We start from the raw sequence: 22,893 nt of genomic DNA on the forward strand, positions 1-22,893 counted from the left end.
GCTCTCCTCTCACTCAGCCCCAGGCCAGCCTCAGTCACTCAAGCCACCAGAAATCCACATATCACAGGCTTTATAGGTGTAGGAGAAAGTTTACACCGCAACACATCTTAGGAAAGTCATTTACCAGCTCGTTCTTTCCCTAAAGTTCCTCTCTGCGCAGGGAAATGTCCTGCCATGGAGAGCGTGGCTTTTGCATCTTTAGGTCCCATGTGATTTGTCAGGCTGGCCTATGAGTCCGACTCTTCTGTCTGCACCACAGGCTCAGTGCACTCTCTAAGCACACTCAGAGTCGTTGTTCCCAGGCCCTATCACTGCATCTCTCACAGACGTGTCTGCTTTTCTGATCAGGGGCCTTTCTCTGTCCTTCCAGAGCCGGCCTAATGTCCTGCCCCATAAAGGCCATGCAGTCCCAGGCGTGGCCTCAGCTGGAGACGTGGGAGAAGAACACTGGGCCAGCACAAGCCCATCTTCCCGAGACTTCTTCCCCTTCCTGAAAAGACCTCAGTTTTTGGAAAATACTGTGCTTTGGGAAGGGGGACTTTAGTCTTTATTTTCTTTAGGACAGTTTTAAGACCCGTTGAATCTAGAGAACCAACATGGAGCTGAACTCTGTGGCTTCCCTTCTTGTTTCATTTGCTCTGTATTTAGCTTTGGGCAAATAGTGTTTTATCTGTAGAATACACACACTTGCATGTCGTGGCTGCAATGAGAAAGTAATGAGGAAGTGAGATGTGCAATGTTCTCCACGCATGTGAGATTCCCCTCTTTTGTGTCCTTCTGCCCCAGAGCCTGTGCCTCACCCTGAGATCCTGGCCAAGTCACTGTCTACCACACCGGGCCTGTGTAACATCACTCTGGAGTGTAGGGCTCCAGGGGCCACGCAGGACCTGAATGTGACTTGGGAGAGCAAGGGCCTCTTCAGAGAGCTGGAACAGAGAGACACACCAGGACCAAATGCCAAGCTTCGGACCCTGGCTTTGAGCCTGCCCCTGAGCCAGTGGATCGGCAATCTCACCTGTGTGGTCAGCAACCAGGTGGATCAGAAAGCTGCAACCTTAGACCTTGGGAAAGTCTGTGCCCAAGGTGAGTGGTGAGTGTAGCCTGCAAGATAGGAGCGGCTGCCCGAGCTCAGGTGGCACCGGGGTCTAACAGTTCTGGGATCTCTTCCCACCATGAGCATCGGCACCACCTTCCACCTGCTCACCCCACACAGCACTGTGGGAGTCACCTCCACCTTATTACCCTCCTCGCGACACCCCCACAGCAGCCTTCCAGGAGCTCTCCCACCCCATCCATATTCCACTGAACATCCAGAGTAGGCTTTGGGAAAAGAGGGTCAGGTTGGGTGGTTTCTGTGTTATATGTGGGATCTGGCCTCCAGTTACTCCCCCATGGAATCCAGGGCTCAGATGCTCCTCTGCCCAGGTGTCTAGCCTCACCTATGCACTTCACACCAAACTGCTTGCTTATATTTTCCAACGTATGTCCCGTTCCCTGTAAGCTTCTCAGCTTCTGAACATGATATTTCTTACTCCATGAGTCCTCCCACTCCTAGTGTCCAGCTTTTCCCTTTTTATTTTTTTTCTAAGCATTCCTTTCGGCCATGGCCATTTCATGGGCATGAGACAGGTGCAGCCACACAGGGCCCCTCACGTAGCAGCATTCTACAGTTGGTTAAAATACTGCCGTTGCTGCCTGGAAGTTTTTAGTTTTTAATCAAGGGAATTTAAATTTGCCTTACAGAGTGCCCTGAAAATGATGTATCTGTTTCTGCGATCAGGCCCACTTCCTGAGGGAGCTGTCCATGGCACCCAACACTGAGCAGTAATAATGTGATTATATCACTGTCTGCCCTGTAGACTGCAACACCTTGGTGTTTCCTTTGAATCCCTGTGCCAAGCACAGCTCCTGGCAACATATGCCCATGATCAGTGTTCCCTAAATGAATGAATGACCTGATATGCTCTGTGCAGCCTGGTCCTCTCCAAATCTTCCTCCAAGCTGCTGGGTGCATCTGATGTGCCAGCATCACTTCAAACCACTCTGACCCCCATCCAAAAGTGTTAAGCATTATCCTGACCACAGGCCCTCTGGGCACAGACTCCTGCCTCCCGCTGACTTTCCTTTCCACAGCTCCTCCCTGCACTGTCCATCTCATGCTGCAGTGGGGTGCCTGCAACTCCCAGAGCTGGTGTCTTGACACAGCCATTTCGGGACCTTGGAGCTCTTCCTTCCAGGAATGCCCCACCCTGAATATCTGAGAAATTCCTACTCTAGCCTCAAGCCTCAGTTTAGCCATCACCTCCTCTGGGAGGCCCTCCCTGAAGACCTTGTACAAGGTGGAAACCTCTATTGCAGCTGCGATCCCTCTCTGGCAACTGGTATTTTCCGTCTTCCCTCCTGTGTGCTGGGCTGCTGAGGACACTGTCTTGTGCATCTCAGCATCCCTGGCACCAAGTAGCAGCTCCTAACTGGTTGAATGAATGGACCTGCCATGCTCCTCCCTCTGCAGCTTCAGCACCAGGCCCTTTCTACTGCTCCCCCTGCTTTCTCCCACTGTCTCTCCTTCGGCAATTGGTGTTTCATATTATCTCCTGTCTTAACATTTTCCACTCTCCCCATGTGACAGGAACAGGTACACACAAACAGGACATGGTTAGACTGCTGCCAGGCATCCTAGCAGCTGCTGTGGGTGTCCCGTTGGTCCTGGGAACTGGGTTTTTCCTTTTGAAGACATGTCAGAAGAAGAAGAAGACAATGATGGAAATAAAAAAGGGCAAGTTGCATTTCTTCTGACATGCCCAGACACCTCCCCTCCCTCACTAGAACCTCAGCTTCCTTCTTCTGAATTTTGCTCCCAGGGAGTGGACTCTGCTAAGGGGATGATGGGCGTGGTCTTGGCCTTGAGGTTCATGGCAGTGGGGAGGGCTACAGGTTTGTAAGACACAGATTCAAGCTTTGATTTTGTCAGGTGGAGGATTGCAGAAGAACCATGGGGTTGATGATGGTGGTATCCCCTTTGAGACGCTCAGCCAGCAAGTGTCTCAGAAGGGCAAGGACAAGGTGAGTGCCGGGGCACTGGCCACCCGGGGAACTCCCAGGTCTCTCTGCCCAGCCTTGGGCTTCCAATTCCAGGACCTGTCATTTCTGGTCCAACTGCCTATTTATCTATATCTGGACAATCAACAGTATTGACTAAGAAAATTTACATCTGGGTGTGATGTAGTGCTGGGCACTTTAGAGGAATTCATAAGCAGTGCATGGCAGTGGGGACTGGCTCTGTGGGCCCCTGCAGATCTATTCTTTCCTTCAGCTGATCCAACGACTCTCTGCGTTGTATTTCAGAGCATCGGTGAACAATATCTGGAACAAAAGGAATCTCTCACTACTATCTACAGTGAGGTCTGTTATCCAGACCAGACCATGGAGATCATTTGATTGGAGGAAGCAGGAGGCTCTGGCACTCCCAGGACACCTGCACTCTGAGCCTAAATCCTGCAGACCCCTGCCTTTCTCAGCTCTGGTTCAGTTCCAGCTTCGCCTTGTGTGTGTCACTCTGACCTCACAGCTACATTTGTAGAGGGTACACGTGGCCTGGTTGTACTCCGTGACACTTCCCCAAGCTGCCCTTACACTCGGGCAAGGACTATTCTCCGTCATTGAGATGGCTCCTGACCCCTGTCCTTCATAAGCCTTCCCAAGAGGAGCCTGTCTGATTGAGCAGGTAGCAAATTCCCACCACCTCTGCCATGTCACTGGTGTGAGTACTTCTGAGGACACAAGCCCAGACATGGGGACTGTGCAGACGTACTGACTGTGCTGCAGAGGAGGGTGGTGGGACCTGGCTTCTGGATCCTGAGTTGGAGGACAGCATGGGTGGATAGAAACCAATAAAGGAAAATGCCAAGGCAAATTTGTGTAGGGGTGTCTTGGGGGTATCAGGCAGCGTGTGTGCATGCATGTTGGGGGGATTGTCTAGTGCACATTATCCAACTGAACCAAAGCCCCCTTTCTTATCACCTGTGCTATTCTGAACCTGATTTTCAGCCTCAGCCTGTGGATTCAAACTCAACTTTTTGTACAGTGGAAACAGAAATGTGTGTCATCTCAAAACCTCCTCGACCCCGGTGTCTCAGGGAATGACATTAAGAGGCCACAGTTGGGGGATGTCTTAGGAAAACAGCCTCAGCTCTTCTCATCTTCTAAGCATAGCACACTTGGTTGTAAGAATAGATGCATGGTATCGTTCCACAGCCCCTTGGTGAGGGCTACTTGGGCTCTGATTGGCGAAGCTATTGAGAAGATCTGACTCAGCCCTCTGGAGCTTCTTCTTCTGACCTTCAGTGCCCCGCAGCCATGCTGGTCCCAAACCCTTGGTCAACCACTGTTTGGCTCACTTGCATCCCTCTGCCTGAAATGAAAGTTCCTCTGTGTGTCCCTCACCCTCACCTCTGCCTGTTGAAATCCTAGTGTGCTGCTTAAAGCTCTTCCAAGATGCTTGTTCTGTGAGCTTTATGAGTCTTAAAAGTTTAAAAATGATGTCTCCCATATCTGACTTTTCTGAATACCTTGGACACGATGTACGGTCCCTGCTACAGTTTGCCTTGGGTTGGTCATGGGTCCTCCTACGGTACTAACCTGGGCTCTCTCAGGAGGGTGTGGGGCTGAGGGGGGAAAGGATCAAGAAGGCGGGCACCTCTTGATGCCAAGGGCCTGGGCCACCTTTCTGCCATCTCCTATCCCTCTGCTGAGCAGACGGAGATGCAGCACAGGAGCTGCTGACAGACTCTCTGGCGTGGCTCCACCTGGAAACGAGGTGGACACAATGACCTTCCTCGACTATACATGGCCTAAGGTCCTAGCTGGAGACTTCCTACTCCCTTATCAGCCTCTTACTGTGAACCTGGCTGTGCTTCCACCATGGTACGTGAGGGTTTCTTCCCTCCTGAGGAGTCCTCACCTTCTCGCAACCTCTGCCTCCTGTTTGGATCTCAGCTTTTATGCAGAGATGGGCTAACTCTAGCACCACAAGGTGCTGGGGCACGTCTGGTGGCCTAGATCCTTGGGTCTCTTGGTTTCACTCATGCCAACCCCAGAAAACAAAGTTCTGAAAAGGGCCCCTGTTAGGGGATTGAGCACTACATAATAATCCCAAGTACTTGCTGGATGGTGGATGCGTGAGAGAAGACAGGGTATTCACGGTAGGGCTTCGTTCCTGCCCTCTTCCCATGGTGGGTGCACAGAAAGCGGAGGGTGGGCCAGTCTCCTCACTGGCTTCCCAGGTGACTGGCCGTGACTGGGTATCGGCGTCCATTAGCCCTGGGGCAGCGTAAGATGTGATCACCAGCCTGCCTTCTTGCAGCACAGATGAAAACAAAACAGAGGAGAAACAAGGCTTTTGAGGCTGTTTTGAAGCAGTTTTTGTCCCAGGCACTTTGCTAATATTATTATTTCTTAATTCTTATCAGAACCCACTAGTGCTGGTTTCAGTCACCAGCATTCAAAAGTAGATGGTGGCAAACCTTGTACTTTCTGTGCAACTTTTCCATGTACATAAAACAGCTCTAAAATAAAGTATATTAAATAATAAGTTTAAAAAACATTGAGAAGGCTCCCTGCAGGAATCGGATGGCACCAACGGATGAAGCTGACACCACCCAACAGCACGGTCTGGGCAGGCTGGCTGAGGTCCAGACCGTGGAGATGGAGCACAGCTTTAAATCCAACACTGGATGATCCAAAGCCCCTTTCTTTTTCCTTCATGAAATAGTGACTGAAGACCCTTGCCATGGGTTGGATGTTTCATGTTGGAACTTAATCCACAATGCAAAAGCATCAAGAGTGGGCTTAGGGAAATAATGAGTTTCCATGAATGGGATTAGTACTCTTATACAATGGTTTGAGGACAGTGTCACGCTCTTCTACTCCTTCAACCATGTGAGATCACAGTGTTCTTCCTTTCACCATATGAGGACGTGGTGTTCCCCCCTTCTGCCATGTGAGGACACAGTGTTCTTCATTCCACCATGTGAGGGCACGATTGTTCCCTCTTCTGCCATGTGAGAACACAGTGCTCCTCCTTCCGCCATGTGAGGACATGGTATTCCTCCTTCTACCATATGAGGACATAGTGTTCCTGCCTTAAATCATGTGAGGACACAGTATTGCCCCTTCCACCATGTGAGGACACAGTGTTTCTGGCTTCCATAATGTGAAGACATGGTGTTCCCACCTTCCATCATGTAAGGGCACTGTGTTCCCACCTTCCATCATGTAAGGGCACTGCGTTCCCACCTTCCGTCATGTAAGGGCACTGTGTTCCCACCTTCCGTCATGTAAGGGCACTGTGTTCCCACCTTCCATCATGCGAGGACTTGGTGTTCTCCCCTTTCTCCACTGAGTGCATTGTGTTTCCCCCTCTGCCATGTGATGATGTCACAATAAGATGCCATCTACGGAGCTGAAGGTGAGCTGAAGAGACACTGAGTCAGCCTTACCAGATGCTGAACATGGTGGTGCCTTGATATTAGACTTCTCAGCCCCCGGAGTATGAGGAATAAATTTCTATTATCTACAAATCACCCAGTGATTTACACATCTAAGGTATTTTGTTATAGTAACCAAATAGACTAAGACGCCCTTGGAATTTTGGAATATGGAAGTATCCTCCTCTTGTCAATGCCCCAAAGATCCTGGCCTCCTGACTCATGAGCCTCAACTCAGGCTGAGCTCCTTGGTGCTGGAACAACTAATGAATCAAAGAGAAATTACCCCTTAAGTGGCAGTAGAGCCCTGATTGCGCAGAAGACAGGGAATAAGGGACATTGCACTCAAATGTAGATGAGACATTCAGAGTGGTCTTTATCCAAATTTCCCCCATCCATGGTCCATGTCAGAGATATCATCATCCACATCCTCAATTAACCTTCTGCTGATGAACGTTTTCTTCATAATGTCATTCAGTAGGCTTTACATGAGTCTCTCACTTAGAGTTTCTACAATTCCGTAAGGCATAAACCCCCATTGTACACATGGAGAGACTAAAATCCAGGGAAGTGCTTCATGCAATTTCTCTTCAGTGTCAGTCATGATTTGCATCCAAATAAACCATAATTTTGCTCATTTTTCACTCCTTCTTATTCACTCCAGATGCCCAACGAGCCAGTATGTTCCATTGGGTTATCTGTCATAAAGTGTCTTGTATTCCACCTCCCTCTCATTATTTCATTTTTATTTTTCACCTTCACCTTCGTCATTTTTACACTCCACCAGCAATGTGAGAGGACATCTCCACATCCTCCCCAAGTCTTGTTATTGTTCCTTTCTTTGGTTATTGCCTTCTGAGTGTGTGTGAAGTGGTAACTCACTGTGCTTTTGATATTCATTTCCCAAATGACTAATATCGTTGAACAAGATGAGGCTTCAATCAATATAACCACAGAAAAATTGGTTTTTTACTGGACAAGATTCTTAGGAAAACAGTCAAAAGGATAAAGGAAACAAATCAAAAATGCAAACGTTTGGCACATTCATGATGGCAGCTTACTTCTCTAACTGTTGAGGGACAGAGCTGTGTGCTCCAATTCCCCCACTCTTACTGAAAGTAGAGGCTATTAATGTGGTTGGATTACAGCATGGACTTTCCAGCTGCTGCAGTTCACTTGTGGGTTCTAAGAAAAACATTGGGTTTGGCCATTGCTCTCTTATTCTCGTTGCTCTGTATCCTGTGTCCCATATACGCAGGTCCTGAACTCCAGGTTTGTTCTTCAGAAGAAGGGCCTCATAGACATTAAGTATATTGAATTGAATATGTTGGGATAGAATGAAAGAATGGCTAATTTTAAATTAATTAAAAGTAAACATCCAGTTTCTTATTTATGTCAGTCACACGCTAAATATACAGTTGGCTGGTGCTTACCTTATTGGGAAGCACAAATACAGAACATTTCTATCACGACTGAAAATGCTATTGAACAGTTCTGTGTTAGGTTATGGCACTGGGTGACTTTTTTTCTTTTCTTTTTTTCCATTAAAAGAACACACTCAATCTGAGTCAGAAAAATCTGGAGTTGTTTTGTTAGCTAGGCATTTAAGAGCTGCTTGACCATGTTTTTTGCCCACTTTTTAATAGGGTCGTTTGTTTGTAAATTTGTTTAAGTTCCTTATAGATGCTGGATATTAGACCTTTGTCAGGTGCATCGTTTGCAAAATTTTTCTTCCATTCTGTAGGTTGTCTGTTTATCCTGTTAGTAGTTTCTTTTGCTGTGCAGAAGCTCTTTAGCATAATTAGATCCCATTTGTCAATTTTTGCTTTTGTTGCAATTGTTTTTGGTGTCTTCGTCATAAAATCTTTGCCCATGCCTATGTCCTGAATGGTATTGCCTAAGTTGTCTTCTAGGGTTTTTGCACTTTTGCTTTTATGTTTAAGTCTTTAATCCATCTTGACTTAATTTTTGTATATAATATAAGGAAGGGGTCCTGTTTCAATATTCTGCATTTGAGCTAGCCTGTTTTCCCAGCACCATTTATTGAATATGGAGTCCCTTCTCCATTGCTTGTTTTCTCAGGTTTGTTTGAAGATCAGACAGTTGTAGGTGTGCAGTCTTATACCATGCTATTTTGGTTACTATAGCCTTGTAGCATAGTTTGAAGAAGGGAAGCATGATGTCTCCAGCTTAGTTCTTTTTGCTTAGCATTGCCTTAGCTATTAAGGGTCTTTTTTACTTCTTTAAAATAAAAGTTAACAAAAAAGCTGTTTGACTTTGACTATATCCTCAGTTGTAAAAGCAACTCGAATTATGGAGTCTCTTTCTCTCCGTTTTGAAAGTTAGAAATAATATAATATACTTTATATAGTGGTCAAAAAGAAAGAAAGAGAAGAAAGAAAGAGAGAGAGAGAGAGAGAGAGAAACATCTGTGTTGAGCCGAGTGCATCCTGGTGCAATGAGGAATCTGAGGAAGAGGCAGCAGCAGTAGTAGAAGCCAGCTGAGGTGCACGCAGCCCTGCAAGGCTGAGTCCGTGTCTGAACTGGGGAGGGCAGGGTGGGAGGTTTGTGAAATTGACAGTAGTGTGGGCTGCCACTTTCCACAGATGATGAGCTGGGAAGCGTGGGTAAGTGCTGTCTCAGGTAAGATGACTTGAACCTGATACTGCCCACTGTCTTCAGGGGTCAGGTTCTCAATCCTCATGGATGACATGCTGGGCACATGGACCCTCTGCTTGAAAGTATCCTGAAGGCTGAACCAGGTTGGACAGTTGGTCCCCCTGGGGACTTGCAGCATGACGATGTAGTCTGACTCAGGTTCAGCGCCACACAAGACCTCCAGCTCGGATCCTGGAGCCACGCCTGGCTTTTCGATCACATGAAACAAGACAGAACCTCCTTGGATTCACTTCAAATGAACCTGGGATTCAGAATCCTTCACTGCAGCAGAGCTCCAGTTCCAGGGCAACGGAAACAGTAAACAGGAGCGCTTGCTCATTGAGAACAAATGAGAGAACGACAGAACTTTCCAATTTAAATGGAATCCACGACTTCTATCTTATTGATTTCAGGAAGGTAGTCAGTGTAATAAAATTGAGGTAGACGTGTTTAAATTTCTAATTTAAGTCCCAGTTTGCTCTTCTACAAAAAGTGTCTGGTAACACGTGCCTCACAGTGCTGCTCTTCTGGTGAAACGTGATAAAGTCCCAAGCACTTAGTGCCGTGTCTGGATCATAGAAAGTGCTGGATCCGGCCAGGCTTGGTGGCTCATGCCTATAATCCCAGCCCTTTGGGAGGCCTAGGCAGGTGGATGACAAAGTAAGGGGCAGGAGAATGGCTGGAACCCAGGAGGCAGAAATTGCAGTGAGTTGAGATTGCACCACTGCGCCGCAGCCTGGGCGACAGAAAGAGACTCCAAAAACAAACAACAAACAAACAACAAACAAAAACAAGAAATGTGCTGGATCCATGGTTTCTCTTTCCTGGGAGCAGGGCCCTAATTATTTCAGCCAGGGTACCATCCAGGCTCCCTCCCTTGCTCCTGCTGCAGGGTTGTGACCATGAACTGCATCAGGGCCTCGTCTCAGCTCTGACCAACTCCACGGCCACTACCCTAAGCCTCTGATCAGCCCCAGGGAGCTTGATGATGTCTCCATCCTCATTCTGTTTATCAGATCAGTGCTGGACCAGGGGAAGGCCCCACAGAGGCTACATCCTCTCTCCATTCAAAGGTGTGGGATTTGCTTGGTTTACCACTGCCTATTAGTGTAACCCACTTACTGAGTCAGGAAGTTCTTTCTTGTACTTGACCTGCCTCCTTCCTACTTAATTTAAATTGAACAATTCCTTATCCTCACTGGGGGCAGAGAATAACTTATGCCATGGCTTCAAGAGCAGCACCCTGTCAAATGGGTTCTTCTTATTAATTAATGCACTCAACCAAGCCTCTACTGGGAGCAAGGCCCTGGGGACAGGTCCGGGAGTCAGATGTGAGCCATACCATGGGGAATCACGTTCACACTGGTCAGGAAAGACTCAATAGGAGCATCCTCATCACAAGGTTGAATCTCACAAAAGCTATATATAGAACAAATGATGCAAAGCAGTTCAAAGGAGAGAGAGGCTACTTTTCACTGGTGGAATCAGGAAAGGCTTCATGGAGGAGGTGTCATATGGGCTCCTTCTTCATGCTTAAGCATCTTTGTTCCTTCAGCCGTCCTAGAGGTAACTGAAGGAGTCACCTTAAGAACCCACATCACTGTGGTCAGTGCAGTGCCTTTTTCTACCTTTGGCCATGCAAGTCAGTGTTCTCTCAAATTCAAATTCCCTCTGCATCCCTTTCTGCCTTTATGCCATTCCTTTTTCTCGTCCAGTCCGGGAGGCAGTTCTTGTTTGGGAACGGTTTGGTTAGGAAAACTATGTACGTAAGAGGTTTTGGAGGAACCTGGAGAGAGAGAATAAGCCACGTGACTGGAGGCCAGTGACACCGGGCAGTCAGCCAGTAGACCTTCCATACGGACAAAATGACAGAAACATTGAAAAAGTCTCAATGTTCTCAATGTTCATTTACCCTGTCTTAAGACATAAATAAATAAATAAATAAACAAACACACACACCAACTGCCAAGCCTTTTGTAAGAGTTTATTATACTCAGGATCCTGGTGCCAGTAATGTTTTGGGGACATAATGGAAAGCAGATTTTGATCTGATGGGAAGCAGCAGAGAGTAAGTGTATGTGCTTGCATGTATGCACGTGTGTGTGTGCATGTGTATGTACCAGATAAGAAAGCAGTGTAGAGGTCTGTGTGGTGGAGACTCCAGAGAGAGCAGAGATCTGAGAGGTGACGGTGAGAATGTAAGCTCTTAGGAATTCACACATTTGTAGGAAAGGCTCTGGACCTCTATAAAACACGGGATGCATCATGACATCTGTCATATTTGAATCCCAAATGACAGGACACCCAAGGTGGGAGTTGGGTTATAAAAGAAATGTATTTACTGAATATTTACTACATCATGGGTTTACATGCATTGTTTCAGTGAATCCCCAATGTACATTAAATTGAAGCCTCAAAATAACCCTATTGACTAATCATTACATTAACCTTATAGGTAATATACGCTATGGTTTGAATGTGTCCCTCGAATTTCATGTGTTAGAAACTTAATTCCCACTGTAACAGTGTTGAGAGGTGGAGCCTAATGGGAGGTGTCAGGGCTTGAGTGCTTCATCATGAGTAAACGAGTGCCAATTATAAAAGAGCTTGAGACTGAGAATTCAATCTCTTGCTCTCTCTTGCATGTGCTCGCTTGTCCTTCTGCCTTCTGACATTGATGATGCAGCAAGAAGGTTCTCACCAGATGAAGCCCCTTGATCTTGGACTTCCCACCCTCCACCGTTTGCCAAATACATGTTTATTTCTTATAAATTACCCAGTCTCAGGTATTCTAATGTAGCAGCACAAAACAGACTAAGACAATATAGGACCCTGGATGTCCAGAGGGTTCCAAGTTACCCAAGTTTACGCTTATGGTAAGTGGCAAGGTGCTGATAGCATCAGCCCAGCTATGGACAGATGCCAGAAGGGAAAGAAGACTATGGATTCTGAGAAACTCAAGACAAGATTGTGAGACCCTGGGGAGGGACAGCATGCCTGTTTCCTGATGTGAGAGGAAACTGCAGCCCTAGGTGGAGGACAAGATGTCTAGGTAAGATACGGTTGCAGTAGAATCTCTGGGTTATGGCCTTTCCCTGGACTTCCTTACATGGCTGAAAGAGAAGCGTGACCTGCCTTGCCTGTGGGGTTTGCAGTCCCACAGCTGCGTTGTAGGGAGGGAAGCAGACAGCAGTAGATGTAGACTGACAGTTGATCTTTGATAGCCATCCTTTCTTTCTTCCCTCCTCCTCTATAACCCAACTACGTGTTGGTAAATGTTTTTAACTTACAAAATAACTAAAACTTTAGAAAATAATATCAGGATGGTGAGTGGTTTCAATAGATCATTGGAGAAAAGTGCAAAGTTACAGAACCATAGCCAAAAATTAAAAAAACTTAAAATTCAACATGTATGTTTAAATATGCAGTATAGAGAATGGTGGCGTAAGGAAATGTGAAAATCCTCTTCTTTAAGAAAATAAGAGGCCCTACTAATTTTGTAGAAAACCTTTTCAAAACTTTGACAATCACCCACTGTCTTGCAGCAACCTGAAGAACAGAGTACTCTGTGATGTTCTAACTTTCCCTGGGCACAGCATCAGTCTCCAGCTGCATAGCAGCCTTAGAAGTAACAGCCTGCCTTCATGATAAAAGCAGCAGTAGAGCATCCACCCGAGGAGGCAGAATGAGGCTGGAGCTCTCTCAAGGTGTGATTCCCAATGAATTACTATTTCACTTGTCTTGTGGTGACAGGAGAGGACCCCACTTGGAAGATCCCACTTTTTTTTTTCTCCAGTGTTAGAGAGTTTATTCAAGTGAAAAGCTAGAAATAGTCATCCAGGAGACAAAGGCTCTAGTGAAATGAGATGAGTGCTTCATAGGTAAAAGTTAAGTTCTTATTTCTACAGTCAAAAAACAGCGTGATTTAACAAGATTACAACATTTAATATACAAGGCCGGGTTTAAGATTTACAAAAAATGAATCGGTTGCAGTGTATTTTTTCTACTATTTTTATAACTGTTTTTTCTTTCCTTTTTAACCTAAGAGTGTATTTAACATTTCATCTTTTTTTTTTTAAATTGTATTTTAAGTTCTGGGGTACATGAGCTGATCTTGCAGGATTGTTGCATAGGTACACACATGCCATGGTGGTTTGCTGTCTTTATCACCCCGTTACCTACATCAGGCATTTCTCCCACTGTTATCCATCCACAACCTCCCCGCCCTACGCTGTTCCTTCCCTAGTCCCCCACCCCCCGGCATACCCAACGTGTGATGTTTCCCTCCCTATGCCCATGTGTTCTCCTTGTTCAACACCCACCTATAGTGAGAACATGCGGTGTTTGGTTTTCTGTTCTTGCGTCAGTTTGCTGAGAATGATGGTTTCCAGATTCATCCACGTCCCTACAAAGGACACGAACGAATTGCTTTTTATGGCTGCATAGTATTCCATGGTGTATATGTGCCACATTTTCTTTGTCTAGTCTATCATTAATGGGCATTTGGGTTGGTTCCAGGTCTTTGCTATATATATACATATATATAAATATAAATATAAATATATCACGGTGAATATACATGTACTTATGTCTTTATAATAGAACAACTTATAATTCTCCGGGTATATACTCAGTAATGGGATTGCTGGGTAAAATGGAATTTCTATTTCTAGGTCCTTGAGGAATCACCACACTGTCTTCCACAATGGTTCAACTAATTTACACTCCCACCAACAGTGCAAAAGTGTTCCTATTTCTCCACATCCTCTCCAGCATCTGTTGTCTCCAGATTTTTTAATGATTGCCATTCTAACTGGCATCAGATAGCATCTCAATGTGGTTTTGATTTGCATTTGTCTAATGACCAGTGATGATGAGCATTTTTCATATGTTTGTTGGCCTCATAAATGTGGAAGACCCCGCTTTCCCGGGCGGCTCCCGAAGATGGTGGAGGTGCAGGTCCTGGTGCCTGATGGTCGAGGCCATCTCCTGGGCTGCCTGGCAGCCATCGTGGCTAAGCAGGTACTGCTGGGCCGGAAGGTGGTGGTCGTTCGCTGTGAGGGCATCAACATTTCTGGCAATTTCTACAGAAACAAGTTGAAGTACCTGGCTTTCGTCCGCAAGCGGATGAACACCAACCCTCTCCGAGGCCCCTACCACCTCCGGGCCCCCAGTCGCATCTTCTGGTGGACGGTGTGAGGCATGCTGCCCCACAAAACCAAGCGAGGCCAGGCCGCCTTGGACCGCCTTGAGGTGTTTGACGGCCTCCCACCGCCCTACGACAAGAAAAAGCGGACGGTGGTTCCTGCGGCCCTCAAGGTTGTGCGTCTGAAGCCTACAAGGAAGTTTGCCTGTCTGGGGCGCCTGGCTCGCGAGGTTGGCTGGAAGTACCAGGCAGTGACAGCCACCCTGGAGGAGAAGAGGAAGGAGAAAGCCAAGATCCACTACCAGAAAAAGAAACAGCTCATGAGGCTACGGAAACGAGCCAAGAAGAACGTGGAGAAGAAAATTGACAAATACGCAGAGGTCCTCAAGACCTATGGACTCCTGGTCTGAGCCCGATAAAGACTGTTAATTCCTCATGCTCGGCCTGGCCTGCCTTCCTCCACCGTCGCCCTGGAATGTGCGGACCCAGGGGCAGCAGCAGTCCGGGTGCCACAGGCAACCTGGGACATAGGAAGCTCGGAGCAAGGAAAGGGTCTAGTCACTGCCTGCCGAGGTTACTTGAAAGCACTCAGAATTGTGCAGGTGTCATTTATCTATGACCAATAGGAACGGCAACCAGTCACTATTAGCAAAAGGATCCGGAAGACTAATTGGAGAGGCCTTAGTTGTGAGTGGGGCATCTGTCTAATTTTCACCTGGTCATACACTATACTCTGCAGCTGTTAGAATGTGCACGTGCTTGGGAACAGCATGAGCTTGCTGTTGTACAAAGGGTATTTAAAAAGCATAGACTGGGAAGATGGGCAACTCGGGGGTTACAGGCAATGCCCGTGCTCCTTACCTGTGTTTTGTGATCAGAGTCAAATAAATTACTTTTAAAGAAAAAAATATGTGGAAGACCCCACTTTTAAGTACCTGTGTGTTCCACCTGACTCAGAGCTCTCCTGACACTAATAGCCCTTTACTTGTGGGGCACATTGTGAAAGTAACCACAGGCAATTGTTTAACTTCTTGGCTGCCTGAAGCCAGGAATAACTGTTGACTCAAATAGACTAACCAAAAATCTTAAAAGAAAAAGCTAGGGAGTGAGATGTTCATAGAAGGTCACATGCAATTGTGAAGTTGGGTGCATTTCTAGGTCTGCACACCCGTCTAGGAAAAGTCTGAGAGGACCTTAACCTCTCATCAGCTGGTGGCCTTGGGGCTCTACACAAGTAGAAAGTGAAGGCTAAGAAAGAGTAGTCAACAGTGCAGTAGCTTCAGTGAGTTCTTAGAAACCTTTTAGCAAATTATCAAACCTCAGGTTGGTTTGGGAATTCCCTGAACTTGCAGTTTGTGTCAGAAGTAAGAGAGAGCTTATATGGACATCAACAAAGCCTTGAGTATGTAAATTTGTAGCAGGTCCACTCTCGCAGTTGGCATCAGAAGTGAATTGACTAGAATTGAGGAAGGAGACCCAGGCATCTGGGATTGCCTCCCCCTCTGTCATCCACCGTGCATCTCAACAGAAGAGAGAACAGGCCAGCTGGGACCTCCTGAATCTCCTTCCTGAAAATAACATGCTTGGTCTTGGGGAAACTCTCCGGAAGACACTGTTTTTACTTAAAACAAGATCAAACATGGAACCTTTTCACATGTGAGTCCTAAAACTGTAAACCAGAACCCTTTCATATGTGATTCCTGAAACTGTAAACAGAAACCCATTTCCTATGTGATTTCTAAAGCTGTAAACCTAGGACTCTTCCATGTTTAATATCTAAAGTATAAGCCTATACAAAGGCAGAACCTTCCTTTGTTAGACGAGCTGAATTTGGACAGATCATTTCCTCAGCTCCCGGCAGTAATAAACTCTTTCCTTCTGTATTCGGTGTTTGGGAGATCCCTTTCCCGTGGCTGCTCCTGCTACAGAATGACCCTGACTCAGTAAAACATGTGGTGTGGGAGGAGGAAGAATGAGAGGGCGGGGAAAATAAATCATTGATTTCTGCATGGCAACAGTGTTATCTGTGATAGCAGACTGCACCTGTGCAGATAAAAGTTACTAATAGAATTTATAAGTGATGGATTCAGCTCATGATTTGGAGGCTCACTGAAGCAAAAGGAAATGCACAGGACCAAGAAAAAGGCTAAATATACAATCCTCTGGTTATTTTCATCTGTAATACCTCAAATGAAAGCAAAGTCAAAGGTTAGCGTGGATTCCGATATCAGGTGAAGCTTAGATTCTGAGTGATCCAAGTCACTGGTCTCAGGGTCACTCCCAATGGGAAAAGGTGTAACAAAAGTAAAGTAGGACACCTGAGGTAGATCCTAGCTCTGGGCCAGGCTTAAAGGTCTGAGCCACAGCCCCTAGCCCCAGGGACACTACTAAATAGAAGAGTTATGCCTGAACAACAGACAATAAAGAGACTTACAATGATTCTAAAGAGAATAGGAAAAAATGGGAGAGTTGTGGTGGGTGAAGACACCCCATCTAAGAGGGCGGAGATCTCTTAGTGATTATTAAGATGTGGGAAGAATAAAAAGAGCTTCAGCGGGCTCAAAATAAGGGTCTTAATGCAGCACCTTTGGACATTGGGTGCAGCAATGTGAGTCACTGGCAGCTGTCCAATATTGACGAGTCCTCAAATAATCTGTTTACTCACCTTCCTGTGTGGAAATTTTAAAAGCCAGAGAGGGCAAAGATGACAATGAGAAACCAGACTTCCAAGTGCCTAAGGTGACTGATGTTCCCTTAATTTACTTATTATAGAGATTGACAAAAGGGCCTGAGTTTCTTGGCACAACAGTGGGTGGAGACCCATGAACATAGGCACATAGTGTGTAAAATAGGGAGTGGAGAAAACAATGTCTCAGACGCCTTACTGTCAATGAAAATCAGCATGTTTAATAAGACCTCATGTGAAGTGGTTGCAGCTCTTGGAGGAGGTAACAGGAAAGCCTTTCCTCGACGACTCCTGTTGTGGTCAATACGTAGTTGGTGCTCTAGGCTTGATAATGTTTAGGTGTACCCTTTCTGTCGTGTAGCATTTTCAGAGGATTCTTGGAGCTCCCTCCTTCCCTATGCTGAGGATCTGTCACCTACCTTCTCACAGATAATGCACTCTCAGGGGGGACATTTGTTCTTTCTCTTTGGTCCCTGATTCCTTGATGCAGCTTGGAGATGCACTGCACAGGTGCCTGACTCACACCTGAGAAACTCAAAGAGGAGATGCTGCTGAAACAGCCTATGGCCGCAGAGTTAGCACTGCCAGTGGGGAAAGTGTGTTCCCATTGAGGAGCCAAATGTACATGCACGTCTCTGAATGGTCTCATCGTCGCCCCTCTCACCAGGCTTGAGGTGAGGGGCAGACAGCGTGGGTTAGTGGGATTCATGGCATAGCTTTCTCCAAATAAGTTCTCTTCCTCTTATTTTCAAACCTTAATTTTTTATGTTACCAGTATAATGAGAGCTTAAGAGTGTTACGACTAGTTTCCAGAAACAGCTCTGCAAATTTTGCAAGTGGAAGTTATTTCCCAAGAGGTTTCATTGTATCTTCTAAGTGCTTTAGCGTTTGTGAAGGATCTCAGGATATGCGTAGATGACAAACAAATATGAATTCAGCTGTGTGATGTGGGCAAGTGTACAGATGATGGAGAGAGCTGAAAGGCTCGGCTGTTTTTCTCCCTAGATCTTGGGTTTCTCAGTATATGATTTAGAGCATAACTGGAGGCTGTGGGCTTGCTTCCTGTACAGACCTCTCTGCTAAAGTGGAATCCATTACTTTCCTGGCTTTGTTCTTTAGCACAGGGAACGAATGTTTGGGAAAGCAGCATAGATTGCATTGTGAATTAGATCTTAATTTGTAAAAGAGATATAGAGAAGAGAGGTGGGGGTTGAAGCCAGAAAACATAGATAGTTATCTTTAAAAAAAATTTCTATAAAGTAGACCAAAAAATGGGACCGTACTGGAGGGAGTGTGAGTCTGCAGAATTATTTTATGTTCTGTTTCTATCCTGTCTCATTTCCATGGTAATTTCAGGATGAGTTTATCAATTCCTGCAAAAATATCCAGCTGGACTTCGGTAGGAATTGCATGGAGTTGGTAGAATAACTTGGAAAATATTGGCATCTTAGCAATATGAAATCTTCTCATTCAAAAGGATGGTATGCTTTTCCATTTATTTCAGCCCTCTTTAACTTACTTTAGCAATATTTTGCATTTTGGGGTGCACCTGTCTTGCACGTTTCTTATTAATTTTCTTAAGCACTTTTTCCTTTAATCCTGTTACAATAAAATTGTTTTACTTTATCTTTTGATTGCTCATTGCTAGCATATAAAACCATAAACATTTTTGCATATTGATCTTTCATTTTGCAACCATGCTGAACTTGTTAGCCTTAATAGTTTCTTGTGAATGCCTTTGAATTTTCTATGCATGTGATGATGTCATTTTAAATAGAGATAGTTTTAATTCTTTGTTTTAAATCTGGGCAACTTCTGTTTTTCTTACTTAATCGTTCTGGGTAGAACCCAGAGAACAATGTGGAATGCAAATGTTGAAAGCAGACACCCTTGTCTTGTTACAGAAATTAGGGGAAAACTTTCTATGGTTCACTATTACATATGAGGTTAGTTACCTTTTTTTTTTTTTTGAGACAGAGTTTTGCTCTTGTTACCCAGGCTGGAGTGCAATGGTGCAATCTCTGCTCACTGCAAACTCCGCCTCCTGGGGTTCAAGCAATTCTGCTTCCTCAGCCTCCAGAGTAGCTGGGACTACAGGCTCGCGCCACCATGCCCAGCTAATTTTTGTATTTTTAGTAGAGATGGGGTTTCACCATGTTGACCAGGATGGTCTCGATCTCTTGACCTCGTGATCCACCCACCTCGGCCTCCCAAAGTGCCGGTATTATAGGCGTGAGCCACCACACCCGGCCAAGTTACATATTTTTTAAATAAATATCCTTTATCAGGTTGAGGAAATTGTTCTCAATTCCTGCTTATTCAGTGTTTTTTCATCATGAAAAGGCATTGGATTTTGTCAAATGCTATTTTGTTCTACTGAAGTGATCATCTATTTCAACCCCCTTTTATATCTATTAATATCTTTTATTATATTGATTGATTTTTGTATATTGAGCCATCCTGTGTTCTTGGGATAAATCCCACTTGGTTGTATTGTGCAAGTTTTTTATATGTTGGTGGATTTCATTTTGCTAGTATTTTCTTGAGAAGTTTATAAGAAATATTGACCTGTGGTTTACTTTTGATATCTTTGTCTGATTTTGGTGTCAGTGTAATTTATTCTTTATAGAAGGAGTTGCAAATATCAATTTCTATTCTATTTTCTGGAAGAATTTTGAAGGATTCGTCTTAGGCTTTTTATTAGACGTTTGGTATAGCATCACAGTGAAGCCGTTCTGTTTTTACTTTATGGGGGTGTTTTGATGACTAATTCATTATCTGAATTGTTAAAGCTTTATCTTAATGTTCTACTTCTTCTTGAGTCAGTTTTTATAGCATGCGCCTTTCTAGAAATTTTTCTTTTTTAATTTATTATTATTTATTATTATTATTATTTTGAGATGGAGTCTTGCTCTTTGACCCAGACTGGAGTGCAGTGGCTCAATCTCAGCTCACTGCAACCTCTGCCTCCCAGGTTCAAGCCATTCTCCTGCCTCAGACTTCTGAGTAGCTGGAATTAAGGCATGTGCCACCACGCCTGGCTAGTTTTTGTATTTTTAGTAGTGACAGGATTTTGCCTTGTTGGCCAGGTTGGTCTCAAACTGTTGATATCAGGTGATCTGCCCGCCTCGGCCTCCCAAAGTGCTGGAATTACAGGCATGAGCCACCACATCCGGCCTAGAAATACTACTAACTAGTTTATCTAATTTTTACCATATCATTGTTCTTAGTACCCCTTCATAATATTATTTACTTCTGGGGAATATAATTTATACTTTCATTTACACATTCCTTATTTGTTTAGTATCCATTTAATTTCAATGGTATACAAAATATTCATTCTACATAGCTGTGTTCCTCTATCCTTGTACTGTTATTGTCATATAAATTACATCTTTTACCTCGTGTATTCATGAACACTTATAATTTTTGTGTTAGGTAAGCATATTTTAGGTGACCTAAGGGGCAAAGCTATTATAAATAAATAAAAACACTAATATTGTTGCTTATATTTATCTGGTTAATTAGCCTTACTTGTGCTCTTAATTTGTTCATATAGATTTCCTTGACTCTCTAGTGCCTTTTGCTTTGGACTGAATGACTCCCTTTGTATTAGTTACATTGCAGGTCGCTATTTGTGAAGGATAGTTTTGTAGGGCAACAAATTCTTAGTTGTAAGATTTTTTTCTGAATACTTTGCACATGTCACTGCAGAGCCTGCTGGCATTCAGATAATTCACTGTTGATCTCATTAGGGATCCCTTGAACATGCAGTCTGACATTTTTATTTTAGCTTTGAAGATTCTCTGTTTGACTTTGGCTTCGGTTATCTCATTTTGATAAGCCTATGCTTCATTATCTTTCAGATAACCCTACTTGGAGGTCACTGAACTCTTTGATTGTTTAATTTAGTGTTTCTCTTTAAAATGAATTTGAGAGCAAGGATATTGAGTTGGGGATATCTCACTCATATCCTTCTAAAGAAACAAGCATTCGGGAACCTTTTATAGAAAAAAGCACAGTTGTGAGTGCACTGGAATTCAGGTCAGAGGTAGCAAACCTTAGGAGAGCCCAAGAATGAAGAGGGCTGTTTTGAATACTTATTATACGTGTAAGGACAAAAGAAAGAGACTGAACTCAGAAGGGGCATAGCCCAGACTTGCTCTAAGAGGGTGACTTCTGCACCAGACCATAGGCTGACACTGGTGACCAGGGACACCTGGGGCTGAGCTGTACACCCAGGGAAGCAGGTAAGTGTCGGGGAAGGGTGTGTGTGAGGACAGCAAGCTGGTTGTGCATGCAGGGAGGGTGCCTTTCGAATATGCTGTCAGAAACATCACAGAGTGTACTTTTATTTCTTTTGCAATTATGTATTGAGTGTGTACGACATTGTAGGGACTGAAAGGAGATGAAAGAGCTTGAATGGCTTTCCCTAGAATGGTGGCCTGTCTCCCCAGTAGTCACTTGCTGTTTCTGCCTTGAAGTGAAAAAGAGCGTGAAGGGCTCCTATGCCCAAATTGTCACCTTTTCTTACCTCTTCCCCTCTGTGGTTTCCTCTGCAGCTGAACAGGCCCCAGGCAGCCTGCCATGAGATCGTGCTCCAAGGACCGGTTGTTCTGCTGGACCCACGGGCTCCTGGTATTCATCAGCCTGCTCCTCAGTGAGTGATGGGGTCCCTGGGAATGGAGGCCAATTGGGTCATCTGGGCTAGCTGTGCCATGACCACTAAGTGAGCTGTTTAGGTTCAAATGTCTTTGGGCAGCAAAAAGAGAAAAACACTCTGTTGTGATTACAAATGCAGCATATTTGGTTGGAGTCCTGAGGTGGAAGGAATGGAAAGTCCTTTTGGTGGTGAGGAGGCTGGGAAACCTGAGCCAGGGCTGTCTTGGCTGCATTGAGGGGCCCTTAACCATTGCCTGGGCTTAAGGCTGAGCTCCAGCCAAATCATCACAACGGAGAGGGCCCTTGAAAGTCTCAGTCTTAAAATTGTGTTTGTAATTTGCATTCGTGTTCACTTTAAAAGTTAAAAAGAACATATCTTTGGGTAAAATGTGTCTATAGCAGGCGCCCTTCACATCCCTGGGAGTTGCCTTTTCCTACACTCAGAAATGCTGCTCGGACCCTCAGATGAAACCATGTTTATCACACCACTGCTCTAGAAAAAACCCTGGAAAGAAACAGGAGGGGCCTATCAATTCAGGAACACGTGAACAAGTGGAAGAGTATCTGCACCATGGCGTACTATGGAGGCTTACAAAAACAAATGCTCTAGTTGTCCAGAAGGAATGTTCAACTTCCATGAAGTAAGGTGCATAGATTTCCATCAGCAAGATTCAGGAAACTAAACCCAATAGAATCTTCACTTTATAAAAGGAAACGCGGCCACCAAAACTTAAGTGTTTATGCATCTACATGTTTCTAAGACTGTGCTAAAAATGTGGAAGGAATCAGTCATTTGTCAACTAGGGGAGGGATAGGGGAGGGCATAAAATTGTGGAAGAAAATATGAAAGGGGAAAAAGTACAGAATGCTAAGCAAAGAAAAAGAAGCTGAGAAAAGGATTATCCTGATCTAGGCTGTGTATCAGGCTTTAATCTAGGCTGTATTTAGGAATGCGGAAGCTCCACACACAGTGAAGTGAATTTCTTTCTCTGGTCTCTGGATTGTCCCTCTTCCAGTTGATCTTTGATTCAGGGGAAGGAATGCGCGGTGAAGCAATGATGATAAAATGGGGATGAGGAATTTGTCCTCATCATTCTTAACCTCTTGCCCCCTTCCTGAACATGTGTTTCAATGGGAAAATGTGGAAGGGAAATAGGGAGCCTGAGGGTGGCTCAGTTCACATCTAATTTCCCAGGGACACAGGCAGCTGCAGATGAGGGTGGTCTTTGACTTTTGGGGTCCCGCTGAACATTACA

The 22,893-nt window shown here is 45.0% G+C and overlaps 1 protein-coding gene and 1 pseudogene across 1 annotated transcript in view; both read left to right on the plus strand.

Annotated features, from left to right (window-relative positions):
* Positions 1-22,893, plus strand: part of LOC105715513 (SLAM family member 5-like) — an 84,068-nt gene that overhangs the window by 53,047 nt on the left and 8,128 nt on the right. The window contains exons 6-8 of the mRNA XM_064370461.1: positions 787-1,083; positions 2,630-2,776; positions 2,972-3,063. Of these exons, the coding sequence (XP_064226531.1) occupies positions 787-1,083; positions 2,630-2,776; positions 2,972-3,063 (536 nt within the window). The remainder of the gene's footprint in view (positions 1-786; positions 1,084-2,629; positions 2,777-2,971; positions 3,064-22,893) is intronic.
* On the plus strand, positions 14,088-14,699 carry LOC105715546 (large ribosomal subunit protein uL13-like; annotated as a pseudogene).

Source organism: Aotus nancymaae, unplaced genomic scaffold (assembly GCF_030222135.1).
Source record: "Aotus nancymaae isolate 86718 unplaced genomic scaffold, 86718_ANA_hifiasm-v0.15.2.pri h1tg000108l, whole genome shotgun sequence".
Lineage (NCBI taxonomy): Eukaryota > Metazoa > Chordata > Mammalia > Primates > Aotidae > Aotus > Aotus nancymaae.